Consider the following 24,660-nt stretch of genomic DNA (forward strand, 5'->3'; position numbering starts at 1 on the left):
ACAAATTCATAGGTACAGTATTATAACTGAGCTATAATCAACAGCAGTACACATTTGAAACTGCAGTAAGTAGATCCAGATGGATCCATTAGTTGTAACACAGGATATATGAAGTGCCCTTTTGCTTTTGGTAGCAGTATTTAAAGGCATCACTAATGATCACATCACCATTGTGGCAAAGGAATCAAAGTTCTGAAGTTTGTGACATTGGCAGCAGAAGCACATTTTTTTCCTGGATTTAAACAACAGAACATCACCAAACATATAGATGTGCAAATAAGCAAAGAGATACTGTAACTCCTGGAAAACAATTTTTATCAGATCTTGGGAATATCAGAATAAATCGTATTTGGTGGGTGGGTGGTTTTTTTAGGAGGGGGGAAGGGGGGCGTGGAAAATGTATCTCATCGTTCATTTCACAACCCAATGAAGCACTGCTTCAGCGATCCTTACAGCAGCTTATTTGTGTAAGGTATTTTATTCCTCTGGGCAATGTTTCTGACTAAGGTAACATGAATTCTACCTTTCAGATAAATGGCACTGGCTGTTTCACACTATTTCAAATTCTTTACAACTTACAGCAGTTCTGATGGTGCCCAAGTGGAGATACTTGAGCAAGTACTCTAAAGAAGTGCCACTTACTTGCCTTTACAGTCTTTTGACGCCAACACATAACTAAAATCCCATTAAGAAATGAGGCACTTGTTCTTAATACTAGGGTAGAACAAGTTAGCAAGGGAGTGATGTTTTTGTTCTTTATATGTTGCTCTCCCATAAAGACTGGATGTTTTTTAACCGTATGATGTCTGCTGTTATTGTTTCCAGGATATCCTGGTTGCATTGCATAGATTCAGGATGATCTTAGGTTCTTTCAGATCTCTAAAAGTCTGCTTGAAATCATTGTTCTCTCTCTCCCACATACCTACCAACACAACTTGCTAAAAGAGTAGCGATGAGGTCAGCTCTTCTTTTTGTGTGCCAGATCTTTGGGACGGATCTGTGACAGTGTACTAATTCAGTACATTCAGCCATATTTCACTCCAATGCACTAGATCTCTGCCCCATTTAAAGCTATGGCAATGTCTTCCTAACTGCAGAAATCCATCCAAACTCTCAAGTTGCAGCGATGACGTTAGTGGGACTTATTTTTCTTGCAGCTACTGAATGCACAGGTCAGAAAGAGAGAAACTAGGCATGCTGGAAGTCCGTTGATGGCACTACCTCTAAGATAGGCATTGGAACAGGTTGCCCAGGGAGGTGGTGGAGTCACCATCCCTGGGGGTGTTCAAGGGAAGGTTGGATGTGGTGCTTAGGGACATGGTTTACAGGGTGATACTGGTGGTAGGGGGATGGTTGGACCAGATGATCTTGAAGGTCTTTTCTAACCTTTATTATTCTATGAGTCTACGACTCTAAGGACACGTGCAATTACTGTGAACAGCTTTAAAGCTCAGAGCTACTCCAGGTTCACAACATTGATCTGCCCAGGGAGGTGGTGTAGTCACCATCCCTGGGGGTGTTCAAGGGAAGGTTGGATGTGGTGCTTAGGGACATGGTTTACAGGGTGATACTGGTGTTTGGGGGATGGTTGGACCAGATGCTATTGGAGGTCTTTTCCAACCTTAATGATTCTGTGATTCTAAGGACATGTGCAAGTACTGTGAACACCTTTAAAGCTACTGCAGGTTCACAAAGCTGATCTGCCTGCTTATGGCCTCACAACCATCAGGCAGGCCTGAGTAGCTGAAGTCTTTTTTTGGGAGGGAGAAGGGAGCAAAAAGAATGTTGGGTTTGGGGTGTTTTTTGAGTGAAAAGAATGGTGTTTTACAGCCAGTTCTACGGCATACAGCGAATTCGGTGGCCCAAACTCATGAGTACGAGAGACCCTAACAACATCCTGACGGGTGACCAGGGCACCTGGCCTGAAGGCCACTCTCTCCACAGCGGGTGTTGGGATCAGGGGCGCCGGGCTGGCTGTCCTCCCGACCCGCCCCGCCTCGCCCCCAGCGGGCCCGTGAGGACCAGGCCGCCTCACGGCAGCCTCCCCCGCCGCCCAGCCGGGGATCCCGCCGCGGCCTGCTGCCCGGCACCACACGCTGCCCCCGGCGGGCCGGCGGCGAGGCCCAGCGGCCGTCCGGTCGGTCGCGGTCCCCGCCGAGGGCTGGGCACGGCCGTCCGCGGTCCCGCCCGCCCGGCAGGGCGGTGGTGGCTCCCGCCGTGCCTCCCGGCGCATAAAGGCGGGCGGCGGGGGCCGGCCGGGGGTGTGGTGGGGTGGCAGCCGGCGATGGAGCAGCCGGTGCAGACGGAGATGTGGAAGGCGCGGAGCCTGGAGGAGCTGGTGCGCATCCTGCACCGGCTTTTCGCCGAGGACAAAGTCAGCGTGGAGGAGGTGCAGGCGCTGATGGAGTCGTACGAGAGCAACCCCGAGGAGTGGCTGCAGTACGCCAAGTTCGACCAGTACCGGTACGGAGCCGATCCGCCGCCCGGGCACGGGCACGGGCACAGGGCAGCCGAGGGGGGCGGCCCCCGGCCCCACGAGGCGGTGGCGATCGGGGGGAGGCGGCCCCGAGCGGAGCCGCGGCCGGGGGAGCCCGGGCGGGAGCTTGGCGGCGCTTCCCCGCCGAGGCTCCGGGGCGCTCCCGCTGCGCCCCCAGCCCGGCGCCCCGGTGTTAAGGCGAGGTGGCCGGCAGGCTCCTCCGGGACAGGAGAAGCCTGTTCCGACCCCGCTATCCTACGAGCATCATCCTTCTGCTTCGGCTCTCCTGGCCGCCCTTCGCTGGGTTTACTCCGTTGGAATCCGATGGCGAAATTGTGGCAGGGAGTAGGAAACGAAGTAGAGGAGGAGGGGGGGAAATGTGTGGTAACATTGGAAGTATGCACGGCAGCCTTGGTGTTGGCCGGCCAGACCTGCTGTGCTGAAATAACAGCGTTTGAGAAGTTGGGTCAAGTGCCAGCATTGATTGCTTATGTTCTGACAGCATGCAAGAAATACATCTGCAGACAGACTGTGGATGCAGCAAGAGGCAGTGTATAGGTACAAACCTACTTTGCTGCAAGCATCCTATTGATTACAGTCTTATGAGAAAACTAATTTAAAAACAAAAAAAATCAGTTGGCATCAGTGCGCTTTCTATGTGCCTGTGCTTGCATCTTTTAGACAAGAACGAGGTGTCCTGCATGGGCTTAAATATTTGACTTGCTTGGCAAAGTAAGCACTAATAATCATGACTAAAGCTAAAGCAAAAGCAGGAGGTCCTGGTGGGTTATTTGCACCCTAGCAGCCAGAAGCCCAAGCCCCGGTTTGGTAGGCAGTGCTAGGTCAAAGGTTGAACTTAGAGGTCTTTTCCAACCAAAATGACTCTGTGATTCATTGTTATTACAGCCCCAGTATGGAGAGCAACGCTTAGAGCAAAAGCCCAGGCCCTTTTCCAGGGAGCTTCTCAACAGTGAGGCAAGCAACAGATCGGGAGAGGCTTTCAGGGGGCACAAGGAACCAAACCTAAGAGGTGGCTGTTAACACAAAATGTTTTCGAGCCACAGGAGCAAAGCCTGAAAAGCCTCTAGAAGGCGTAATCTTTTTAAGAAAACCTGCTATGATACACTTTGTTTAGAAGCAGATGCCGGCAGAAATTTCACCACAGGTATTTTATCCACACAAGACGGCTACAGTACAAGGTGTAGCACTTTTAGGGAAAGAGTAGGAGTACCATGTATGGAAAGCCTGACATCTTTTCTTTTTTGACCTAGTACAAATGAGTGCTGTGTTACACAAAGAAAGCCAAGAATATCCAAAAAAGAGCTATAGAAGAATGTAACTATGTATTTTTCTTTTTTTTTTTTTTTTTTTTCACTGCAGTCCTCTGTTTCTAATTATAAGCCAGCTGCTGGAGTGACTTCATTCAATAACTATTTTGATTTGATCCTGTCTACCACTCTAAGCTTGGACTCGCAGTTCCCAAACTCTGATCATTTATGTAATTCAATTGCAATAAGACTGTCAAATATTAACTATGTCCAACTTTTTTCTTCCCAGAAAAAGTACTTTCACAACAACAGTTTAGAAGTCCAATTTCACTTTTTCCAAGAAAAACTTGGCTTTCAAGAGAAAGGGGGAAAAAAGATGTTTATATGTCACAACCTTCCTTCACAACAATGTTTATATAGTTTTGTCTTTTATAGGCATATCAGTACAGTAAAAAGCAAACACTTTGTATTTCAGGTATACAAGAAATCTTGTGGACAATGGAAATGGAAAGTTCAACTTGATGATCTTGTGCTGGGGTGAAGGGCATGGCAGGTTTGTATCCAAAGATTATGGTTTTAGCAAACAGATATAAAGCTACCGTATCTTTCACTGTCATGTAAGAAGAGGAAGAATAATCATCTCTACCTGAGCTATTAGAAAATGTCTGGAAACTAAGCAGTGCAGAACTCCTAGTTGTTCCTTTGGTATAGCAGACGTGAATACTTGGTGTATTTCTTTTGGCAATATTGTCTCTCAGGGTCATTTTTAGAGCACTTAAAAAATGCTCTGGCCAAATCATGCGCTCCTTCTGTTGGAGGAAATTTTTAATCCCAGAGACGCAGTGGGTCCTCTGGGCAGGGCAGGTTAGTCAGACCCTGATGGTTCTCAGAGTTCCTCACTTTGTTGTGGAAGTAGGACTTGGTCCAGTTTAAACAGTCTTCATTCTCTCATGTTTAAATACAGCCTCTGTGACATGACAATAAAACTAGGTTGGGGTTAGAACTGTGGTTCTAGGTTCAGGCATCCCACCTCCTCCCTCAAAGTGGACCATACTGCTGGTGTGGCCTCCAGAGCTGTGCGTGTAGCCCATACCCTGGACACCATACCCTGGACTGCACAATATGGAGTAAGAAAACTTGCAGATTTTGTCTGATTGTCCTTGGATATAAATAGAAACCCTAAGGAGCTGCTGGGGTGTTTTATTGTTTGTTTTAATCGAGCGCGCATACTGAACATTTACGGTGTTCTCTAGGGAATGCCATGAAGTTATACCCAGAGAGATGTAGGAACCAAGCCCACCACCTCTATTCCTTCCGGGCTATTCCCACAAAGACTGTAATTTATGTCAAACTATGTTTGAGTTGGATGAGTATTCGCTAGAGCTAGACTGAGACCACAAGCTGTTTTTTGCTTCCTACACGGGTAGGATCAGATTGTTCTCATGGCTTGTAGAAGGACCATGACAACGTGGCATTTGTGAACTGTTCTATGCCTGAAGCAAGCTCTGCTCTCTTGGCATCTTGTTTTACAGGAAAACTCTGACATTTGTTTATTGAAAACAGTAATGTACAAGTACCAAGTTTTTGACTGAAACTTGTTAGCACTGTACCAAAGGGAGGGCCAAATTCCCCTCTCCTCCACAACCCCAATGAGTAGAGAGCTCTCCCTTTGTCTTAATCCTATTGACTGCTCTAACAGTCAGTCTTCTATTTAAAAAAAATAAAAATAAAGCCAAAACCCAGCCAAGTATCTACCCAATATGTCTCTAAATGTAGCAATTAAAGCATACCTCTGAGCAAGGAGATAGATAAAAGAAACATACAGATCATGATAGATCCTGCTGTTTGTTCATGTTTTGCCACTGCAGTGGAGTTGTATTTATAGATGGTTGTAGTTAGAGTCAGAGGTACAGCATTTTCTGTATTCAGCAAATGCCTGTGTATCCCACCAGTAAAGAGTCCATAGAAATTAATTGGAAGTAATTGATTTCTCTTATATTTTGGGGGGGGGGGGGGGGGATATGGTAGCTCTGGAAATACCAGATATATTTGCAAGATTATACTGGCCTCTGCCTGTGGTCACTGCAGAGAGCATCATTTTGTTTCTTGGACCACAAGAATTAGTGTTCTGAAGAGTTTTTTATGTCCTCCTCCAGGCTTTCTTTGCATTTTTCTCTGGTAAGGTCCAAAGTTGATCAAAATCTGACTTTCCCAAAGTTCTGCTGTATGTAAGCTTATCCTGATATGTTTCTAATGTAGCATTTTAAAGTAGGCCTATCATAGTCACTCTGACTGCTTTGTTGTTTTTTTTTCCTAAGACTTTTGTGCATGACCCATATGCAATAGCTTATCATTCTAGGGCTACATCCAGATACTGTATGGTATGCCATCTGTTCTGTTTGCTGTACTTAAATTAGATATGCATATCATACTGAGTTTGGTTATTCTTTTCGCATATATAGCAGCATCCATGATCACACTGATTCACACTGCTTTATGAAGATCCTCCAGGGAAATCTAAAGGAGACTCTGTTTGAATGGCCTGAGAAAAAAGGGAATGGTGAAATGACTAAGAAATCAGAGCGAGTTTTGAGAGAAAATCAATGTGCCTATATTAATGGTAAGCTCTTCTAATAGTTTGCTTGACAGCTACCCATCCTTGTGTCTTACTCCTAAGTGTTTGTACGCTCTCCAAATAATCTCCTACCTCTAACAGTATCTTACTAATGGTGTTTTGCACTGTTGTTGAAGAATGGGTTGAAGAATGTTGTTGAAGAATCTCTTTAGATTCTGCACAAACCCCACATTTATGTTCAGTAAAACAAACAACAAGAAAGTCCATTAACTCACTCATGAGACATTGCAACAATTGCTCAATACTTAAACATTCCAGATAGCTCCTTTACACCAACCAGCCTTCAGCACTGTGCTGCAAATAACTATTTGAAATTGCTAGTAAACTTATAGCTTAAATAGTATTTAGTGAGAAATAAGGGAATCAAACTTTTAATAGTTTAATTGCTGCTTTTTTATTTTTTTTTTCCCAAAGAAATCATCCTTTTGGACAGTTGTGGAAATCCTAGGGAAAAAAAAATACAATTAGCTGTCCATGAAATAAACAGAACAAGCAAAGGCCCTGATGCTCTGTGTTAGTTTTGTCCAAATCAACAGCAGACTATAGTGCTGAAGTGCAGTGTCAGCAAAAATGGATACACTTGAGCATTTCAATCTACAAAGCAAATGCCTCATCCCACAGATGCTGAGAGACAGCTAAATCTCTACCAGTAAGGTTGCCTAGGTACCTAGAGCCGTCCCATTATGCATATTCTTAGTTATCACCATGTTGTGCTCTTCTGGAGGCCATCTGGAAGTTGCCAGCTGGGCATAACATTCTGATCCTATGCAAGACATTATATATCATGTTGAAGAGTAATGAGTACTGCAGAACAATGGCAAAGTGCTGGAGAAAGGGACCATCTGCCTTTTACACGATGACTTAAAAAATGAAGCACATATGTTGTGGGGCTGAGCCCTGGAACTCCCCAAGGGAGCTTCATGTCGGGTAACGGATTAAGCCAGAGTGATGGTGTGGAGGAAGTCTGAGTAGTAGTCTGCAGCCCTTTGTCGAAGATATACCACATTAACTGGAAAAGAAAAAAAAAAAAAGACAAACATGGGACAGGAAATGCAAAAAGGAGCTTGTCATGTCTGCTGATAGACGTGGTACTCCCACACCTGGTTCTTACCAACCAGGGGTTTGTATTTATAGATGAACCAAGGGGTTCTTACAATCATTTAGGTTTTCCTCACTGTGTGGTTCTTTCCCATGCAAGCCTATGTTCATCTTATCCAAACTTTCTCAGTTACTTAAAACAAATTTACTATCTAATTCTCTGAGGCAGTTTGGATCTCTGCCATGTTTCCTAATTGATAGGTGGGTTTAAAAAAAAAAAGTAAAACAAGTAGAAGAAAAATACTGATGGTATGTTAATTGCCTTAACTACTTCAACAGTGACCTTTGTTTCTGTCGTGTGCTTCTTGGTTACTTTACTTTTAAGGTTAAAACCCATTCAGATGAGTTTATTTGGGTCTCCCATTGCGTGAGCATAGAATTAGGACTTCCTTCTACCACATCCTCTATTTAGATAAACTATATTAACGATACTTGGGGCTTACACTTGAAATGTATCAGAATTAAGAGTGTGCTTATGATTCTCAGAGTATCATGCCTACATTGCACAATATGAGTCTAGGTATTATATAACATACTAGTGCAAGTACAAAGGCCTGAGCTGTTTTTACAGCAGGGTCATAAATTTAAATTCAAGGTCTCTAAGTAACTCAAAAACTCTAGTGTAGAACAGAAATGGTTTGTTGCATGGATATGATTCTTCATACCTTACATTTTCAACTAACAGTTTGATTTCTACTCCAATGTCCCAGCAAACACCATTACTTCATTGATAGCCACACAATAGACAGTGCCGTATTTTATTACAAGTTCAATTGTGCTTGCTAGTCAGCTAAAGTTGGAAGTTTGCCAGTCAGTAGTAATTTGTCACCTTAGTCAAAAGATCAGACAAATGAGAAGACTGTTCTCTAAACTAATACATTGGAAAGATTAATTAGTAAACAGATGCCAGCAACAGAAGACAACTACATCTTTCCCCTTAAGTCCATGCCCCAAATACAAGTAGCTGTCTGTTACCATGCCTGATATCCTTGTTACTGTACTTAATTTAACAATATTTGTTAAATGAATATTGTTAAAATGATTAACAATAAAAAAACTTCTCCCCTGTAAAATTTCTTGCAATATTTTTTAGAAACTCAAATCTCCCTGCTTCTAGAGCACCTAGAACAATGGTATCTCCTAGGAAAGTAAATAACCTCAAGCTTCTTTGGAAATGATAGCTTGAAAATAACTGATAGTATGGTCTTCCTTAGGCTTCTCTGGATTTCTGTTGGCCTTTAACCTGTAGCAGATAATCCAGTGTGGTAGGAGGTGCAGAAGGCAGTACAGTAATCTGAAGTATTTAGGAACCTGTGATGAAGACCAGCATCCAAATTCCTTGTACTGAGTTATGCAATGCCCATAAAAGTGCAGGTATGCCTAACTGGCTGGCTCACGAGTTTAAGTCTGAATGGCATTTTTTCCAGGTATTTGAGATCTCATTAAATCTTCCTGTTAATGCAACTTCTTGTTTCATGCCCTCTCTTGTGTAGACTCCATTGGCCTGCACCGTGTGGAGAACATAAGCCACACAGAGTCTGCCGTCAGCCTGCATTTGTACAGCCCGCCCTTCGACAGCTGCAACACCTTTGACCAGAGGACTGGACACAAGCACAAAGTTAAGATGACCTTCTACAGCCAGTTTGGAGAAAGGACTCTCTGTGTAAGTAGGAGATGACACCCAGTCTTCCAGCCCTTGACTCTGAATGCTGCCACATGTGCGGATGGGGCCGAGGGGCTGCACTCCTGTCTCCGTTTATCAGAGCGGTGGCTCTGGGAAAGCTGCCTGCAACAGGCAGGAGTTCCTGGGGCATCCAGGTCTGGCATCAGCATGAAGCCCGTTTCCAAATACTACTCAATTTGTCTGTTACCACTTCCCTGGTATGCAGTACTCTGCTTCATGAGAAAGGACAATAATGCAGCCATGTGTTTTATAAATGGGAAAACTGAGGCTGAAGACTTACCATGTATGAGGACACTGGATTTGGCTGCTCTGCCTACTATCCCCTTTTTCCTTGCCTGTGGACTCAGTCAGGTTGTGTGAGGGTTGGAATAGCCTACCTTTCCTTGATCAGCAGATCAGTTCTGTGCTGAGAAATGAGAATCTGGCCGTTAGTTGAGTGTGTTCAGACAGCAGATGATGGTAAATACAACCTAGTCAATGGAAAACAGTGAAGCAGACAGATTGTTTTAGCCAATTTAAGTCATGTGTAACATTTCCTGCCTAAACTGTTCTGCCAAAAAGCATCAAGTTTCAAGTCCTTTTTTTTAAATCTCATAACTTACTGTGAACGGAAGCAATTTTTAATAAATTTAACATGATTCCTTAAAATTGAACCTTTGAAATGGAAAGATATGCTTTTAAAGAGAGCAGGCTGGTTGTTGTCTGCATTCTTGAGCAACAGCACAAGATTCTACTTAGATAGAACAAAAATCTTAAAATCAGCTTTGGGGTAGGTACCAAGCTAGGATATCTGGGAGAGTATAATAGGGTTCTTTCTAGTACTCTTCCATGCATCGGGAAACTAAACTACTAATGAGGGGTGAAAAGATAAATTATTGTTGGTCAGCCATCCAGAGTTTCAAAGACTGTTTTTTCTTATGTACAGAACACTTTCACCTTTCACTGAAGCCAGAAATTCAGTACTCAAGAGTTTCATGGAGTGGGCCTTTAGTAAGATTCTGTTAAAGTTTTATATAATTGACAGGACAATGTAATTATTTCTTTGAAGCTTGTCACATTAAATGATTACCTTACCGAACAGCTGAAACAAACTTTAACCTTCCCAAGTTTGAAAGCTCTTTGAGAAAGTAAACTCAAATTTGTAATTCAGATTCTAAAGGAAAATGAATGTGGAAAACTGTTTAACAAAATTCACATGAGAATGCAGTATTTGCTTGCTTCCTTTTAATTTTAAGTTCTTATTGAATATGAAAAATGTAACATAACAAGTGAAACTAGATATTTTGACTTGGATGGTTTTTATACTCTTGATCTGTAACCAACTGGCAATGTTGGTACCTTTTGCGGGAAATTGGATCTGGCTTACAGGACAGAGGTAAATCTTAATCACTGGATCTCTTTCATGAATTCCTGTAAATGGAATTCCAGTGAGAGGAAAAGCGGTGGCTGGCCTGGGCCATCCAGCTGTCTGAAATGACTTCAGGCTACAAAAACCTTCTGGTCTGGGTGAGGGTTTCTGGAAAGCTCGCTGGAAACTCAGGCTTTATTCTGCTTACCAGATCTCAAAAGTACATACAAAAGCAGGGAGCTATAAGTTAAAAATGCACAGAGAGTAATGTGAAGCACATGTGCATATCTTTTACTAGTGAAAATATCTGCCTAACCAAAGCACATAAAGTGCTTCATATTTGCCTTATGTTTTTCTGCAAGAAAAACACTCAGGTAAATCCCTAGTGGTTTCTGGCCACACTGAAGTCTTAATTAACTAGTTCTGCAGTAAAGACTTAAATAAATTAGGCAGGCCTAATAATTAAAATAATAAGTAGGTATGCTACCAAGGCCTTGTCCGTGGAAGTGACTGTTTGCACAGTCCAGGTACAAACCATAAGAATACTTACACAAAAGCTCACTGAGGAAAAGCTGGTTTTGCCATGGGTGCCATAGCAAATCAGAAGTTCTTTCTACCAGAGATTATACTGGGGAAAGAGGTTTCTTGCTGCAGCCTGCCTTCCTCACTGGACTTGCAGTTTCAGTCAGACCAATGTGACCTCGGGGAGAAAAGGCAGCCAGAAGGAGGATGCTCTCCTCAGCTGTCTCATGGTCATGATCTTGAAAGGTGCTGAGCTACCCTGATGATAAAGCCCATGCAGAGCACATAAAGCATGGTCTCTGCTTCTTTTCTTAAAGCAGCAACCTTTCCTCTTCCCTTGCAGGCAACGGCAGTGCCGCAGGAGAACAACTGAGAAGCACCAGCACATGTTTGCACAAGACCTGCTGAATGTTGAACTGGGGACAGAAGACTTGCATGGCTCAGGCCGGCAGCCATCTCTATTTCTATACCTTGTACATAGACCTACACTAGGGCAGCTTCCAGCAAACCCCGTTCCCTGAGTGAATGGTGATCATGGGCACTAGGCTAACTAGTGCTGTCAACTACTTCAGAGGTTAGATGCCTTTCCTTAGGCTACTGCCAAGTCAGAATTAAGTAGTTTGTTTTCTGATTCTAGCGTCCTTTTAATTTCACTTCTGAAACCACACTGAGAATATCAGAAATAAGTTTTTTAAATATCTGACACTACTTAATAGGCCTACATGTAAGTATGCTCTCAGTGTACTTAATAAACACATAAACTTCTAAGCTTCCAGTCACTTGTACCTATGAGTAGCACACTAGATACAACTAACAGCAGATTTTTGTTATTTTCTTCTAGATTTTAATGCTGTAGGCCATTTTGTTGGTTTTGTGCATTTTTTACTTTTTTTTTTTTTTTACAATTTCATTTGTCAGATCTTGTTTTAAATAGGAGCAGCAAAATGCTTCATGTACAATGGTTTTCAAAACTGATTGGGCAGAAATTTGGGATTTTAATGATACTAATCAAACAATGCATCTAATGTCCAGTTTCCAAAGTGTTCTGTATAGCTACTGAAGTCCTTTCAGGTAACTGAAATAAAACTGGATTTGTGCATAAATTTCAAAGTTTGCAGCCTTTTTTTCTTGGTAACTAAGATATTCATCACACTTTACTAATATTCACATTGGTCATGAACATCAAAGTCTTTTCCAAGCAATAAGCTTTCAGAAAAGGCTTTAGAAAGTCAAAAGTATTTCAAACATTCAGAGAGTCCTGATCCCAATTAAGTTAGTGGGATTTTTGCCATTGAGTTCACTGATGCTTTGTTTTATCCTCAAGTTTTAGTTAAAGGAAAGCACCACCTCAAAAAAAAAAAAAAAGTTAATTCTAATTAAATGCATGAAAATAAGTGAAATCACCCTTACTGAGGGTGTCCTGTTCGCTTAATGCAACTAGTACATAAGACAAAGAATCTGTAGAAAGTCTGTTAGTCTCTTAGGTAACTGCTTATTTTTTGATAAGCAATATAAGTTCTAACATTACCCTTTTTAAATGAGTCACATATTTCCTTCCATCTTGACCAGCCCAGCAAATACTATTTGCTTGATGAGACCCTGTTTTCAGAGAGGCTCCTTCAACTTTTCAAACAATGTTTAAGCAGTGTCATAGTGTTTAAATGAAGCTATGACTCTGAGCTGCAGGTATTCTGAGAGCCCATGGGAAAGCTATAGGTGCTTTGCCAGGGGAGAGAAAGCGTATTGAAGGAAAAGAGGAAGAGAAATGAAAGAAAAACTGAACCTAAAGGCAAAAGAACAGGGGGAATCATCAGTAGTCAGTAGGTATTGTCTGCATGAGGTGAACCTGGAGGCTATGCCGAAGAGGGGATCAAGGGGACATGTGGCCCCAAACTGGAAGCAACATTAAGAGCACTGACACCATGAACATAATCTACTGTGATTTTTTCTGGGCTCTGGCATGCCCTAGAATTTAGCATGTTTTTTCTCATTCGCTATGCACCAATTCCTGGAAAATCTTGTCAAGCCAGATGTTAGGCTTGAGCTTTTTAATTTGGCACCATTCAGGTTGTTGTGAGGATGTCACAGTATCAGAAACAAGTGATGCTTGCAGGCACCGGTGGAGGCTGAGTCGAACAGCCGCCCTGCTCATGCAGGGTCACCTAGAGCAGGTGGCTCCTGGCTGTGTCCGGTTAGGTTTGGAGCACCATGCTTTTGCATACTAGGTAAAATTAAAGGGCAAACCCAACAGCTCATAGAGCACAGGTCACTCGAGCCAAGGGAAATGGGAAGTTCAGAGAGACAGCCAAAAAGCGGAGCAGCAGTGAGGGCAGCAGCTAGCTGTACTGAGATCAACAATACAGAAACTCATACAGTACTCCAGCTAGCCACACACATACCTAACAAGTTAGCCAGAGGAAATGTAAGCAGAATAGATGGAAACCCTTTACACAGGTTGGCTCAAGCACTGTTTACCCATGGTAAATTGGGCATTGCACAAAACACTACAGGAATTCCAGTGTTTCAGAATACAGTACTAGCCAGGTACTTATGCCTGCCATATTAATAAACAAGGCGGTTGCATATCCAACGTAAGGGGCATTAATGCAAGAAACCTCAAGAGAAATCATAAATTTGCTTCAGAGTCCATAGAACACACACCACAGCTGCCTTTTTGCTAAACCCTAAGCACTATGTATCTTGTGCTCTGAATGACACAAATTAACAGTTACTGAGAGCAATACTGAATCAATACATGTCATGCAATATAATGAGGAGAGTCACATTTTCACTTGCACAAATGTGTTCGCATAACCTATACTGGCTTAAAACATAGAAACCAGTAATAGCAAAATAGTATTTGCACATTATTATGGATGAACAGCCAATGTGTTAAACCTTCTAGCCTGTGAAAATACTTGAGCTTCAGACCAGCACTAACTGGCTAACTGATGAGGTAGCAACATGCTGTGGGTTGACAATTAGCTTTCACTGGGCAACGAACAGACGTGTAGTGTTTCATATGCTTTCAGCTGGGTAGGAGCTATAGAGTAGGGTTACTGAATTAAAGAGAGCTAGTTCAACATTTTCCTGGGTTGCTGCTAAGATTGCTAAGTGGTGAGAAACACTGCTCTAAACTATTAATACTACTAAATCATTTAGGCTGGCAAAAGCAGGAGGAAGTCAGTCTGAGTGTGGTTTGGTGAGCTAACTGAGAACCCAGTGAAGGAGCTTCAACAGAAAGATGTAGGGAGGTCAAGTAATGCCAGGAGTGGAGAGCGGTATTTACATGAATTCAGCCAATTCCAAGGGTTTGGTGATTTTGTCGTCATTGTTGTTGTTGTTTTGGAGAGTCATTATTAGAAATTTTGCAAGAAGAGGAGTGGTTTATCAAAGACTTGTTGTACTTGGGGAGACTCTGTAGCTAAGAATGCCTGCTTATGCAAGGGAAAGGCTGGCAACAGGGACTCCTCTGGGAATGGAAATGACGTCCTGGTCTGTGTGGCTGCGGCTGATGAGGTCCAAACAAGCTCATCAAGTATGATGTGGGGGTTTCCACCTACGTGTAACCAGCAAGCGAGCAGCTTTTTCTCTTCCTATGCTGAGGTGTGGGAGTGTGGAAGCCTCTAACAGGAATTGTTGCAGGAGTGGGTCCCCTGCCCTGTAAACATGGTTTCTCAATTCATGGATAATTGAGACTAGAGTTGCTTTCATTCTAACTCACTACAAAATCTTAAACAAATTGGTGCTGGTTTTTTTTTATTTAAGCCTAGATGACACTTGTCTAAGTATCTTGACTTTATTCCTCTTCTTCCTTTCTCAACACAGAGAAGAACACAGAGGAATCAAAATCCACCCTGCATGTAGCTCTGCTTCCATTACAAAGTTTTTCCTAAGCCACAAAGATACAAGATGTGCTATTCGCTACCTAATCTTTATAGTTATTATTCACACCCCTGTGACACTAAAGAGAAAGCTATGTTGCAAGGATACAGCCCTTCCAAGGTTAAAAGAGGTGGTGTGCCTACAGTGACTCTTTGCAAAGAGTAGATTTGAAGCTCAGTACTGTCCAATCATTCCAATCATTTCCAATATTCTGCTCCAGCCAACATACCTCACAAAAACCTTTGCCATCCTTAAAACATTAGAGGGTCTTACATTCCAGGCACAGGCAGTAGCTCCAGCCCTTCTGACCAGTAATGGGAGCAAAGCCACCATCAGTGAATTGTGCAGCCCTTCAAGGCTACTTCTGCCCCCTGTGTGAAGCTTTATTCAATAATTAGGTCCCAAATATTTGACTCCTATTGGTACTTAGAACTACAGTCTACTTCTTCAGGGTTGGACAATCCTCAAAATAGAGACAGGCAAAACCTTCTAAGTGAAGTGCTCATTCTTGCATGCAAATACAGAAAATGTTTTTTTTGTATCTTTTGTTTGTCTTTAACAAATACCAAAACAATTTATTTCTCTTCCAGAGCTGTTTCCTCTCTGCTTTTACTTCCAATTCACTGCAAAACTTTTGTACAGACAAATGAGCAGTTTATTTTCTCTGAATGCCTAATTTCTTGACATCTGAGGTGTTCTTCCATCCTGACCCATTGTGAGGTCAGAGGAAGACACTGATGTCAAAATTAACTTTATTTGCACATTTTTTTAATAGTAAAAAAAAAATACTTTTCTGAACCACAAAATTAAAAATGTTTGTGGCGGTCACTGTCTTATGCTTTGGTTGAGTTTTCATGCCCCACTCTCCTGCTCTTGGTTTTAATTTTCTTTTCTTCAGGGGCACTGTGCTCTTCCAGCTTTACTTATCTAGCTGGCTGACCTGCAGCAAAAGGTAGTGAAAAATGTTTAGAAACACAGTGGTTAAAAAGTGAACTAATTGTTTCTTAGGGGATGAAGCTTCCTAAGTTCATAATAATCAGAAAACACTGTAAGAGGACTGTGTGGCACTGATCTTGCCAGTGTCCCTGAGCACCCCATGAAACACAAAGCTACCACGATCAAGACATGCTCCCTGAATAGAAAGGAAAAAATCTGTTCTGAAAGACAGCGGCCTGTTCTCTGCTCCTGCTTAGTATTCCGTATTCAGATTCAGACCCCAGTACACGTTTCCCCCTTCCCCCTTTGCTTTTTAAATCACCTTGTGAATGCAAAGTGGTTTTCTCTGTATGTCACTGTCTTGGGAAGCTCTGAGAGCAGAAGCCAGGAGAAACAAACCTCCTCCTCTCTCCCTAGTGGACAAAGATGCCCCTGGGACTCATCATGTGTTTGTCATCAGCTCTCTGATCAAATAAGGGCGCTGAAGAGCGTCTCTTCCCCTGCACCTGCCTGCAGGCAGGTCCATGGCTTTGCACTTAAGAGGGTTGCAAAACAGCAGTGTGAGAGCTTGGAGCAAAGTGCGGGGACCTCCTGTCCATCACTCACTTGGAGGGTGGCCCTGACACAGTGTCCTAAGCATGAGGACAGGCAACCCCGAGGAGCAGGAATAGCTCTGGAGATTAGAGAACTGCTCAGTAAGTGCTGCAGGTCTGTTGCTACTGCAAAGACCAAGTTCGTCTGAAGTCTGGTGACATATGGTTACAATAGCCATGGCTTGACCCTTACCCTGAAACACTGAAAAACCTGCTGGGACGCACAGGGACCCGTGGCATACGTCTGCTTCTCCGTGGTGACAAAGGTTCTGAAGGGGCCTGGGGCTGCTGGTGCAAGAACACTCACTGAACATATGCTTAGAGAAGAAAACAGCGTTTGGAAAAGCTTGCTTCAAGGGAAATGTGCAAAACAGCCTTGTTTAAACATAGAGGCTGGAGGAAGGCTTTTATCAGCTCTTCAGGCTAGATCTTTATTCAGTGTCAGTTGGAATGGAAATGCTGTCATCGGCTGACTTACAACACTTCACGTCAGCTGAGACAATAGTTCTTATTTTAAGCCCTTGCTGGGAGTCAGTGTTTATCTCCAGTTAAATTTATTACCTGAGACTTCAGACTGTGGCCCCCACTAAACTGGTTACTTATGAGTAGAAAAGGCACTCGCTTACAGCTGAAGGAAAACCTTAGCACCCAATGCTTCAAGTTGGCCAGGAGCAGTCAGAGCCAGAGTCTCTGGACAAAAGACATGTGTAAGAGGAAAAACCTTTCCCTGCCTCATTGCATCAGTTAAAGCAAACAGCACACTTCTCTGTTTTTGCACTTTACCTTATTGCTTCATTGCAGCATAAACTCAGATTAAGGAGGTACTTTCATTTGTAGTACCTACTTTGGGGTTCCGATATCTTGGAAAAATAAAACCCTTGTGTTAACGTTTATAGTCTGGATTCTGGCCTCTGCTCTGTTGGCACAAAGCACTTGAAAAACGAGCTTGAGTTATCTGGAGACTCCCCAAACTTTGTATCGCTGTTAATATGGCCATTAGGGCATTTTGCAGAGCTGTGCAATACTGTAATTATAAACATTCTTAAACCAAGCAGGAAAAGTACTCAAGGTTCTTAATGAAGTACATGAGGTACATAAAAGTAAATTACTGTTGCCATCTCACACGCAATGTGGTATTGCTAATGCCATCCTCCCATGGGTAGATAACATGCCAGGTATTTGTGAATTAGACTGATATATCAGACAAGTTGAGTTATGCTTAAGCTACTTATGTAGCCTAATCTGCTGCAGCATTTCAGCTCTTAAAACTATTTATTCCTACCGTATCAAGACTGTGGTAGGGGAGTAATGTTAAGTCCTTCAACAGAAAGCAAACTGAGGCACAGTGAAGTTGGTGACTTTCTGTCATACAGGGCAGAAAGTTGTGCATAAGTGTAGCAAACCCCATGCTAGTTTCCAATCCACTTAGCTAGTCTGTATTTCTATTGCTGTCTAAAATATTATCATCTTCCATGGAGAGCTAAAATATGAGAGTAAATGTTCTTACAAAGTGTCTATAACTAAATTGTCTTGCACTTCTATTGTAAGACTAAAAGGTTGAGCTACAGTCTGGAAATATCAAATGCTCTTTCACAGGAAAGCCCATTTCCAAAGGAAATAACACTAATACTTTGTGTTAGCTGTTGACTCTGAAGTTAATATCATAATATTCAATAAAAGTATCTTTCATCATCAAAAAGTCCCAAACACTTGTGCAGGTCTTTTCCACAGAGCTTAAAATGATTCAAAACAAATGGAAAAATCTTTCCATAGACTCATACTAAAATAAAGGTGGGGTTTTGGAAACCAGTTAGTTCTAGGCAAAACAAGACCCAAATATTGACATGCAGAATGCCTTTGGAGTTCTCATCTTCTCACCTGCAGGGCAGCTTGTGAGATGATCCGAAGTAAATGAGTGAGTCAAGGAGTCACTGCAGTGTTAAATGCTCACCTCAGTTACTACATTTAATGCTCACCTCATTTGAAAGCTATTTCTTTGAAAGGGTTAATTCTCTCTGTTTGAATAGCTGAAAAAGTTATCTTACTGTCACTTGGAAAAAAAAAAAAAAAGTGATTGCAAATGACCACATGCTCAAAGCACCATGAGCTTGGGCTTGCAACCGCTGTTCAGAGCCAGTTATACCATGTTACGGAGAGACTTAAAAAATATGGGCTGCCAGTTCCCCAGACTTAGCTCTGTGAAAACATTTGTGCAGTTCAGTGAGGAACACTCAGGACCGTGACTCACCAGTGATCTAAAATGGACAGACTAAACCTTGACTGCCTCCAGCTATCCATCTGCACATCTGTTTTTCAAAGACCGGAGCCTTACTGCAGGATCAGCTGAAGCTGTTTTTGAATCACTGCAGCCTGCAGCCTGGCACATTAAGACAAACTGAAACTGGTGCCAAATTTACATTAGGTGTGGAGTGGTAAATCACCTGAGTTCACGAGCAGCTACATATTCTCTCAGCTGTTCTTGGTGCGGAGTGGGGAGGGGAGGTGGCGGTCAAGTCATATCAATAAATGGAGAAACAACCAGTTCAACCATCAGCTGTATCACTCAGATTTAGGATGGGAAAGAAGAAAACACTTTGGTGTTGTACCAGGTCTACTCTCTGTATAACAGCTTGGAACTACTACTTGTTGCAGATAATCTAACCTTGTTCTTAAGAAATATCATGGCCTGAAGTTGCTTCAGCTTGTTCTTTCTCATGTCTCTAATGAGGACCGGTACATTAAGTTAACATGTGGCTATATCTATATACTACCTCATGCTCTCAGATCATGGATGTGATTACATATTCAACTAAGCAGGATTTAAACAGCCATACATGAAGAACCATGCAACGTGGAAGAAAAGGTGATGATCTTAGACAAAACTGTCCCACTGGCAGTAATCACAATGTTCTAAGACCAGAGTCTCTTGGACAAAAGAGCTCTAAAAGGATTTTTTAAATACTTTTCAACCAACTCACAGTCTTTGCTGCCTAGGATCCCATAAGATCTCCCCATGTAAGATTCATTGGAGGACTCAGAGAAAAAATGTTACCTTTGAGAATATGTGGAGTTATTGATTGGTGAAAGGGCAATGGCTTAACAGTTAAAACTGTGCTGATTTCTCAATATTATTGCTACCCATGTTATTGTGATGCAAATAGCTTATACCAAACATCAAGAGTGCTGAGAAGAGATTTATTTTTGTTTAGTAAGGACATGAAGTTCCTATTAAGGGCCAAAGTACACAGCCTCGTCTACAAGGGTGGGGACATCATGGATTAAAGGAGACAGTATCTCTTAAAGCCATCTCATTTGAACGAATCTTGTGTGTATTAAGAATTGTCCTTTTTCAGTAGTGGAGCATTGATAGAGAGATAATGCAGCACACTCACTAGGCCACTGTTTTGAGGTCCACACTGGGCTTTTTAAATGCTTTTGGGATGTTGTAGGTCTGTTGGCATGACTCCTGGGCACAGATTCCTCACTAGCCACCTGCGCCTTGGCACAGGGCTTCACAGGCCAGCTGCCTTAAACTTCTCAGGTTGACTCTGTCTCTTCCAGAATTGTCTGTAGTTTCCCTGTGCTCTTCCTTTGGCATCACCTTTTCAGATGATCATCACATGGAAATGTGAGGCACAAAGAATACAACCACATAATAAAAATCACAAAGAGGGGTCTTTGCTACAAGGCAGGCCTTGTAACTCACTTTAACAACTCATAAGTTAGTAAAAACAATGGCTAACTCATAAGTTAGTAAAAACAAAACTTGTACAAACTAAGACACTACTTCTTTCAGCAAGCACTATTAAACCTGCTAGGAGAATTAGGAAAGATGGAGAAGGGTTCAGGCACACACGATCTTTTCCTATGTGGAGACAATGAGCAGGTATGATTTCAACTCAAAAAATATTTATGGCTGAGATGGCAATCTACTGTTTTACAGGAAGGTTCCTGATAGAGTCGAATTCTTTTACAGAATGGTAAAATCAACAAAATAATAATAATAGTAGTAATAATAATAAAATGATAAAACCTGATTGACAGGAAGCTTGCAAAACAAGACTGTGGTAAAGTTCAGAAAAACTCTTCAGACAAGTGCTTCTGTAATAAATCTGAGTTTTTCCATTGCCTCCCATGGGAGTAGAACTGGATTCAGTGGTGTTGATGCCTCTGTACCTTAATGATGTCAACAGCAAGTTTTTGCTCTTTTGGGGTTGGAAAGGGCCACAGCAAGGCAATAATGTTCTTCACACCTGTTAGGTCCCCTTCAGTAGAGGCAGCTGTCATTCACAAATTCCCTTGAACTTTGCTGAGTTGTACAGGGAACAGATTGTTCTTCCAAGAGGTGCCTAGGATCAGAAGTGCCTGGGCTAGACGGGGTCTGAGACTCTGTGATGTATTTTAGTCATGTTCTGGCTCCAAACTTCTTGTTTTCTTTACTTTGAATTTACTTTCCTTTGCTGGGCACAATCTCAATTCAACTCACAGGAATTTGTTTTCTGTTTTCTACTCTTTCAGGACGCTTTCATGGTTGGCTTTCAGCTGAGGAAATTACCTTTTTCCACACAGACATTTTTTCCACTACAGCTGCAATTAGATCTTTTTTTTTCTTTTTTTTTTTTTCTTTTTTTTTTTTTCCTCTTCACTTTTTGCCTTACTCTGGTAAGGCATTTTTTACCTTACTCACTGAGAAATGTTCCTTGTTCTGCAGTTGTATTTTAGGTACTCCAATATGATTTAATTAAGAGACATTTGTTGCTGGACATTGTCAAGTAATATCTCACTGAAGAAAAAGCAGTGCAAATAAGCCAGACATTTTTTTTAAAGATGGTCTTGATGTGATTTATACCAAACTTTTCACTAGTTTGGGTCTGTGGGAATGTAACATTAGCTCACAATCTTTTTTTTTCCTCTTTTTTTCCTCTTTGTATACTGTTTTCTCTCATTTTTATTCCTGTCTTTTTTCTTAGATTCTTCCCTCCCACTTCATCTTATTTTCTGTGCATCATGGGCTGCAACTGTGAGAGGGGAATTTGATTGTGTGAAGAAGCTCTGATAAAGCCAAGGCAATTGTCTAAATGGATAGGCAGAACAACATATCCAATATGGGAGAGGTATAAATTTTTCTTCCACTCTTCTACAATATTCTTTTCAAACATCATCTAACTATACCTTATTTCAGGGCTTGAGCCTGCTAAAGAAATTTATCACATTGACAGGATTCTGTCTTTTCTTTCTAACTTCCTGTAAATGGTGGTCATATCAAAGCTTATATGACTGTGTGTGTGAGAGGTATCTACTTCCTTAGGAACCTGACATTTGCTAGCATCAATTCTTCCTTCTGTAAGTCAAATAGATAGGATGGTGCAGTTACCATTGGGACATTGAAGGCAGAAGATATTGAAATGACAAATAAATTGTACCACAGAATGAAGAGCCATCATAATCTGCAAATCCTTTTATTGAGAGTCCTTCTGCTACTTAAGACCAAAGTCTCAAAAGTTGTCTATGGATAAGGGAAGGAAGAAGAGAGAACAATTCCAGAGGCAGACCTGTTGTCTCTGTAAACAAGATTTCCAGTATATTCTGGGGAGTCCTGGTAGATACCATTATTGTTGCAACACATTGTTGGTGCATCATCACAACAGTGTGGCCATGAAGGAAGACAGGAGTGGAATCGTGCCCCAAAGAACCAGAACAGCTCAAGGTTAAATGTAACATAAACCCTGGCAGCCAGCAAGAAAGGCCCTGCTGGTATGTTGCACGGTAGAAGCTGGAAGATGGTTTTATTACATCTGGCTTTGACTCGAAACCTGGCTTGTTTAATATCTTAGCGTTTCTCCCTTAGTAGTAAAACATTTTAAAACTTAATACAGTTTAAAATAGAGTACACATTATGTGACACTATAATAGAAATTCTCCAGTTTCACTTGAAAATACAGAAACTTAAAAACTGTTCCGTAAGATCCAAACACTTCAGAGTTATTTAACATTTCAGCCTTTCCTTGACTGTGTTCATTTTCTCCTTTCTAGGGTACTAATTTGACACCTATAATCTCAGCTAAACTGACTATTCACTGAAAAGCAAATTTTGATTTTCTGAGGGGTAATTTTGACTGTTCTAAGAATGTAAATTGAACAAATAGGTAAGGAAGACATTTTGACAGAATGGTTTTCTCACAAAAGCAATTACATAAAGAGATGTGCCAGCTTATGACATTGCTACATGCGAACTGTATCTGTGCTGCTTATAAGCAAAGGGATATGGATTATGTATTCAATTAATAAATTTAAATATCAATTTCTGCTTTGAATACAAATTCCTCCCTTGCTGCCTTCATATGATGCAGAAGCATGACCAGAGCTTGAGCAGGTGTTGTGCATGGCTCCTCTGGGAATGGAGTTAGAAATGCCCTGTAATTCAGACCCTGCTTTGCTGTGAGCAGGCAGTCTGGGGGTTTAACTCACACTGTACGAGGGACCTTGTCCTTCACATAGTCCTTCTCCTAAGGGACAGAGGGTGGGATGGAGACTGTGATGTTCTCTTGCAGTCTGATGCCACAACGGTTACAGCAGAAACAGTATGCAGCTATGTGCAAAAATGAAATATTATTTAATACTGAAATAGCCTACAGTTACCCCAAATATATCATATGGAAACCTCAAGCATCTGACCAGGCATGAACTCATGCTCTCTGTTGCCTGGGACCTGCTGTTGTACGAGTTCAATAAAGTGCAAACACACTGAGATATGGAAACAACAGATGCAATGCAAAGTCAGCTAAAGGCAGAACAGTCTCAAAAGGGAAAATACTCCTCTCTTCAGTGGCAGAGGGACTGGAGTATTGCTTATTCACTTTTCTCTTGGATTCAACCAGAAATGTCCAGTTTTTATCCACATTTTCAGGTAAAGATGGTTTGCTTTACTTTTTGTTGTGTGGCACAGCTGAGGTGACACATTTGACTTAAATCCAACCACCAGTTTCTTCTCCTGCATCTTTAGTGTCTCATTTCTTAGCATGTCTAATTCCTTTAGAATTACAACTGCACTCTAATTAAGCTACATGCTGATAAATAGATCTTTTTTTGTTTCTTTTTCCATGAGACATTTATTCAGTTTACACCAAGTTTCATTTCCTGAGACAGCCTTTTAAATAAAGCCCTGTAACTTTTCTTTAAAATGGAGTGCAAGAATTAGAGATGTGATGGCTTAAATTCTCATTTATTATATATTATTATACAATATTATATCTTCCACTCATGTGGAATTGGTGAAATCACATGGCTATATTGATCTGAGTTTGGACCAGGGCTGAGTTCTGACCTTGGGTGTATTCTCTTAGAGAATGTTGATTACAGTGAGAACCAAACATATGCAGTCAAGGCTCAGCATTTGGCCTTTGTTCAGAACACACATTAGTTTTTGCTTCTCATTCAGTAGGTGTAGTCCATATATCAAAAAAATTGTACATTTCAAATGTTTTTGTTTGTTTGTTTGTTTTTCCTTTTATTTTGCTCAGGGTCCTTTTTTTTGTTTTTCTTAATTTTTTATTTATTTGTTTGCTTTTTCCCTGAAAGAGGTGTTGCTTGTCTAATGCAGGGTCTCTGTTTGTCCTGGTCATCTGACCCCAAACAAAACTCACAAAGCTAATTTCTACTTTGGCCAACTGTAATTCTCCAAACCTGCCTGTACTGTTGCATCAAAACTGAGGACAAGTCACATTGCCCTGTTGACACAAGGATATGCTTTGCAGCAAAGCACCGGCATGACACAGGTGACCCTGCCTGTCTGTTTCACAAGCAAAAGTGTTACGTCAATTCTTATTGCAAATTCCTTTTAGCCAGGCACCTCGTGAAAAAAAAATGGAGTTTTGGCTGTTTAGATGGTGACTAGTTATGTTTATACAGAAAGAGTTAAAGTTATTTAGCAACCATCTTACACAAAGAGAAGCAGAAACACCCAAAAGTAACATAAATTTGAAAGGCCTCAACAGAACTGACCGGATATTTTTAGCACTTAACTTGAGTGCCATTCCAATAGAGCATATAAAAAGCTGAAAACGAGACATAATTTTATCATTCTGGCTCTGTGCAAAGACTCAGCAAGAAGTTTCCTGCACCAGTGTCTGGAGATAAAAGCAGGACAGGTTTTGGGGAAACAAGAAGCAGAAATGGGATGGAAACACGAAAAAGGTGAATCAGTGTTACTGGCCAA

General features: G+C 41.6%; 1 protein-coding gene across 1 annotated transcript; it reads left to right on the plus strand.

Moving 5' to 3' along the window:
• Positions 1 to 1,801: 1,801 nt before the first annotated feature.
• Positions 1,802 to 12,134, plus strand: CDO1 (cysteine dioxygenase type 1). Its single transcript, XM_080574182.1, has 5 exons — positions 1,802 to 2,463; positions 4,220 to 4,297; positions 6,207 to 6,364; positions 8,971 to 9,140; positions 11,375 to 12,134. The coding sequence occupies exons 1-5, from the start codon at positions 1,817 to 1,819 to the stop codon at positions 11,402 to 11,404; spliced, it is 1,083 nt and encodes a 360-aa protein (XP_080430308.1). The 5' UTR covers positions 1,802 to 1,816; the 3' UTR covers positions 11,405 to 12,134.
• The last annotated feature ends 12,526 nt before the right edge of the window (positions 12,135 to 24,660 follow it).

The sequence above is a fragment of the Anser brachyrhynchus genome (assembly GCF_964034855.1).
Source record: "Anser brachyrhynchus genome assembly, chromosome: Z".
In the NCBI taxonomy this organism is placed as follows: Eukaryota; Metazoa; Chordata; class Aves; order Anseriformes; family Anatidae; genus Anser; species Anser brachyrhynchus.

What these genes read in the sequence shown, in the direction of transcription:
- CDO1 (XM_080574182.1), top strand. Translation starts at nt 1,817, where the DNA reads ATGGTGTTTTACAGCCAGTTCTACGGCATACAGCGAATTCGGTGGCCC. An exon ending in GCCAAGTTCGACCAGTACCG is followed by an intron (nt 2,464 to 4,219) that starts GTACGGAGCCGA and finishes TTTGTATTTCAG; the next exon opens with GTATACAAGAAATCTTGTGG. An exon ending in TTGGAGAAAGGACTCTCTGT is followed by an intron (nt 9,141 to 11,374) that starts GTAAGTAGGAGA and finishes CTTCCCTTGCAG; the next exon opens with GCAACGGCAGTGCCGCAGGA.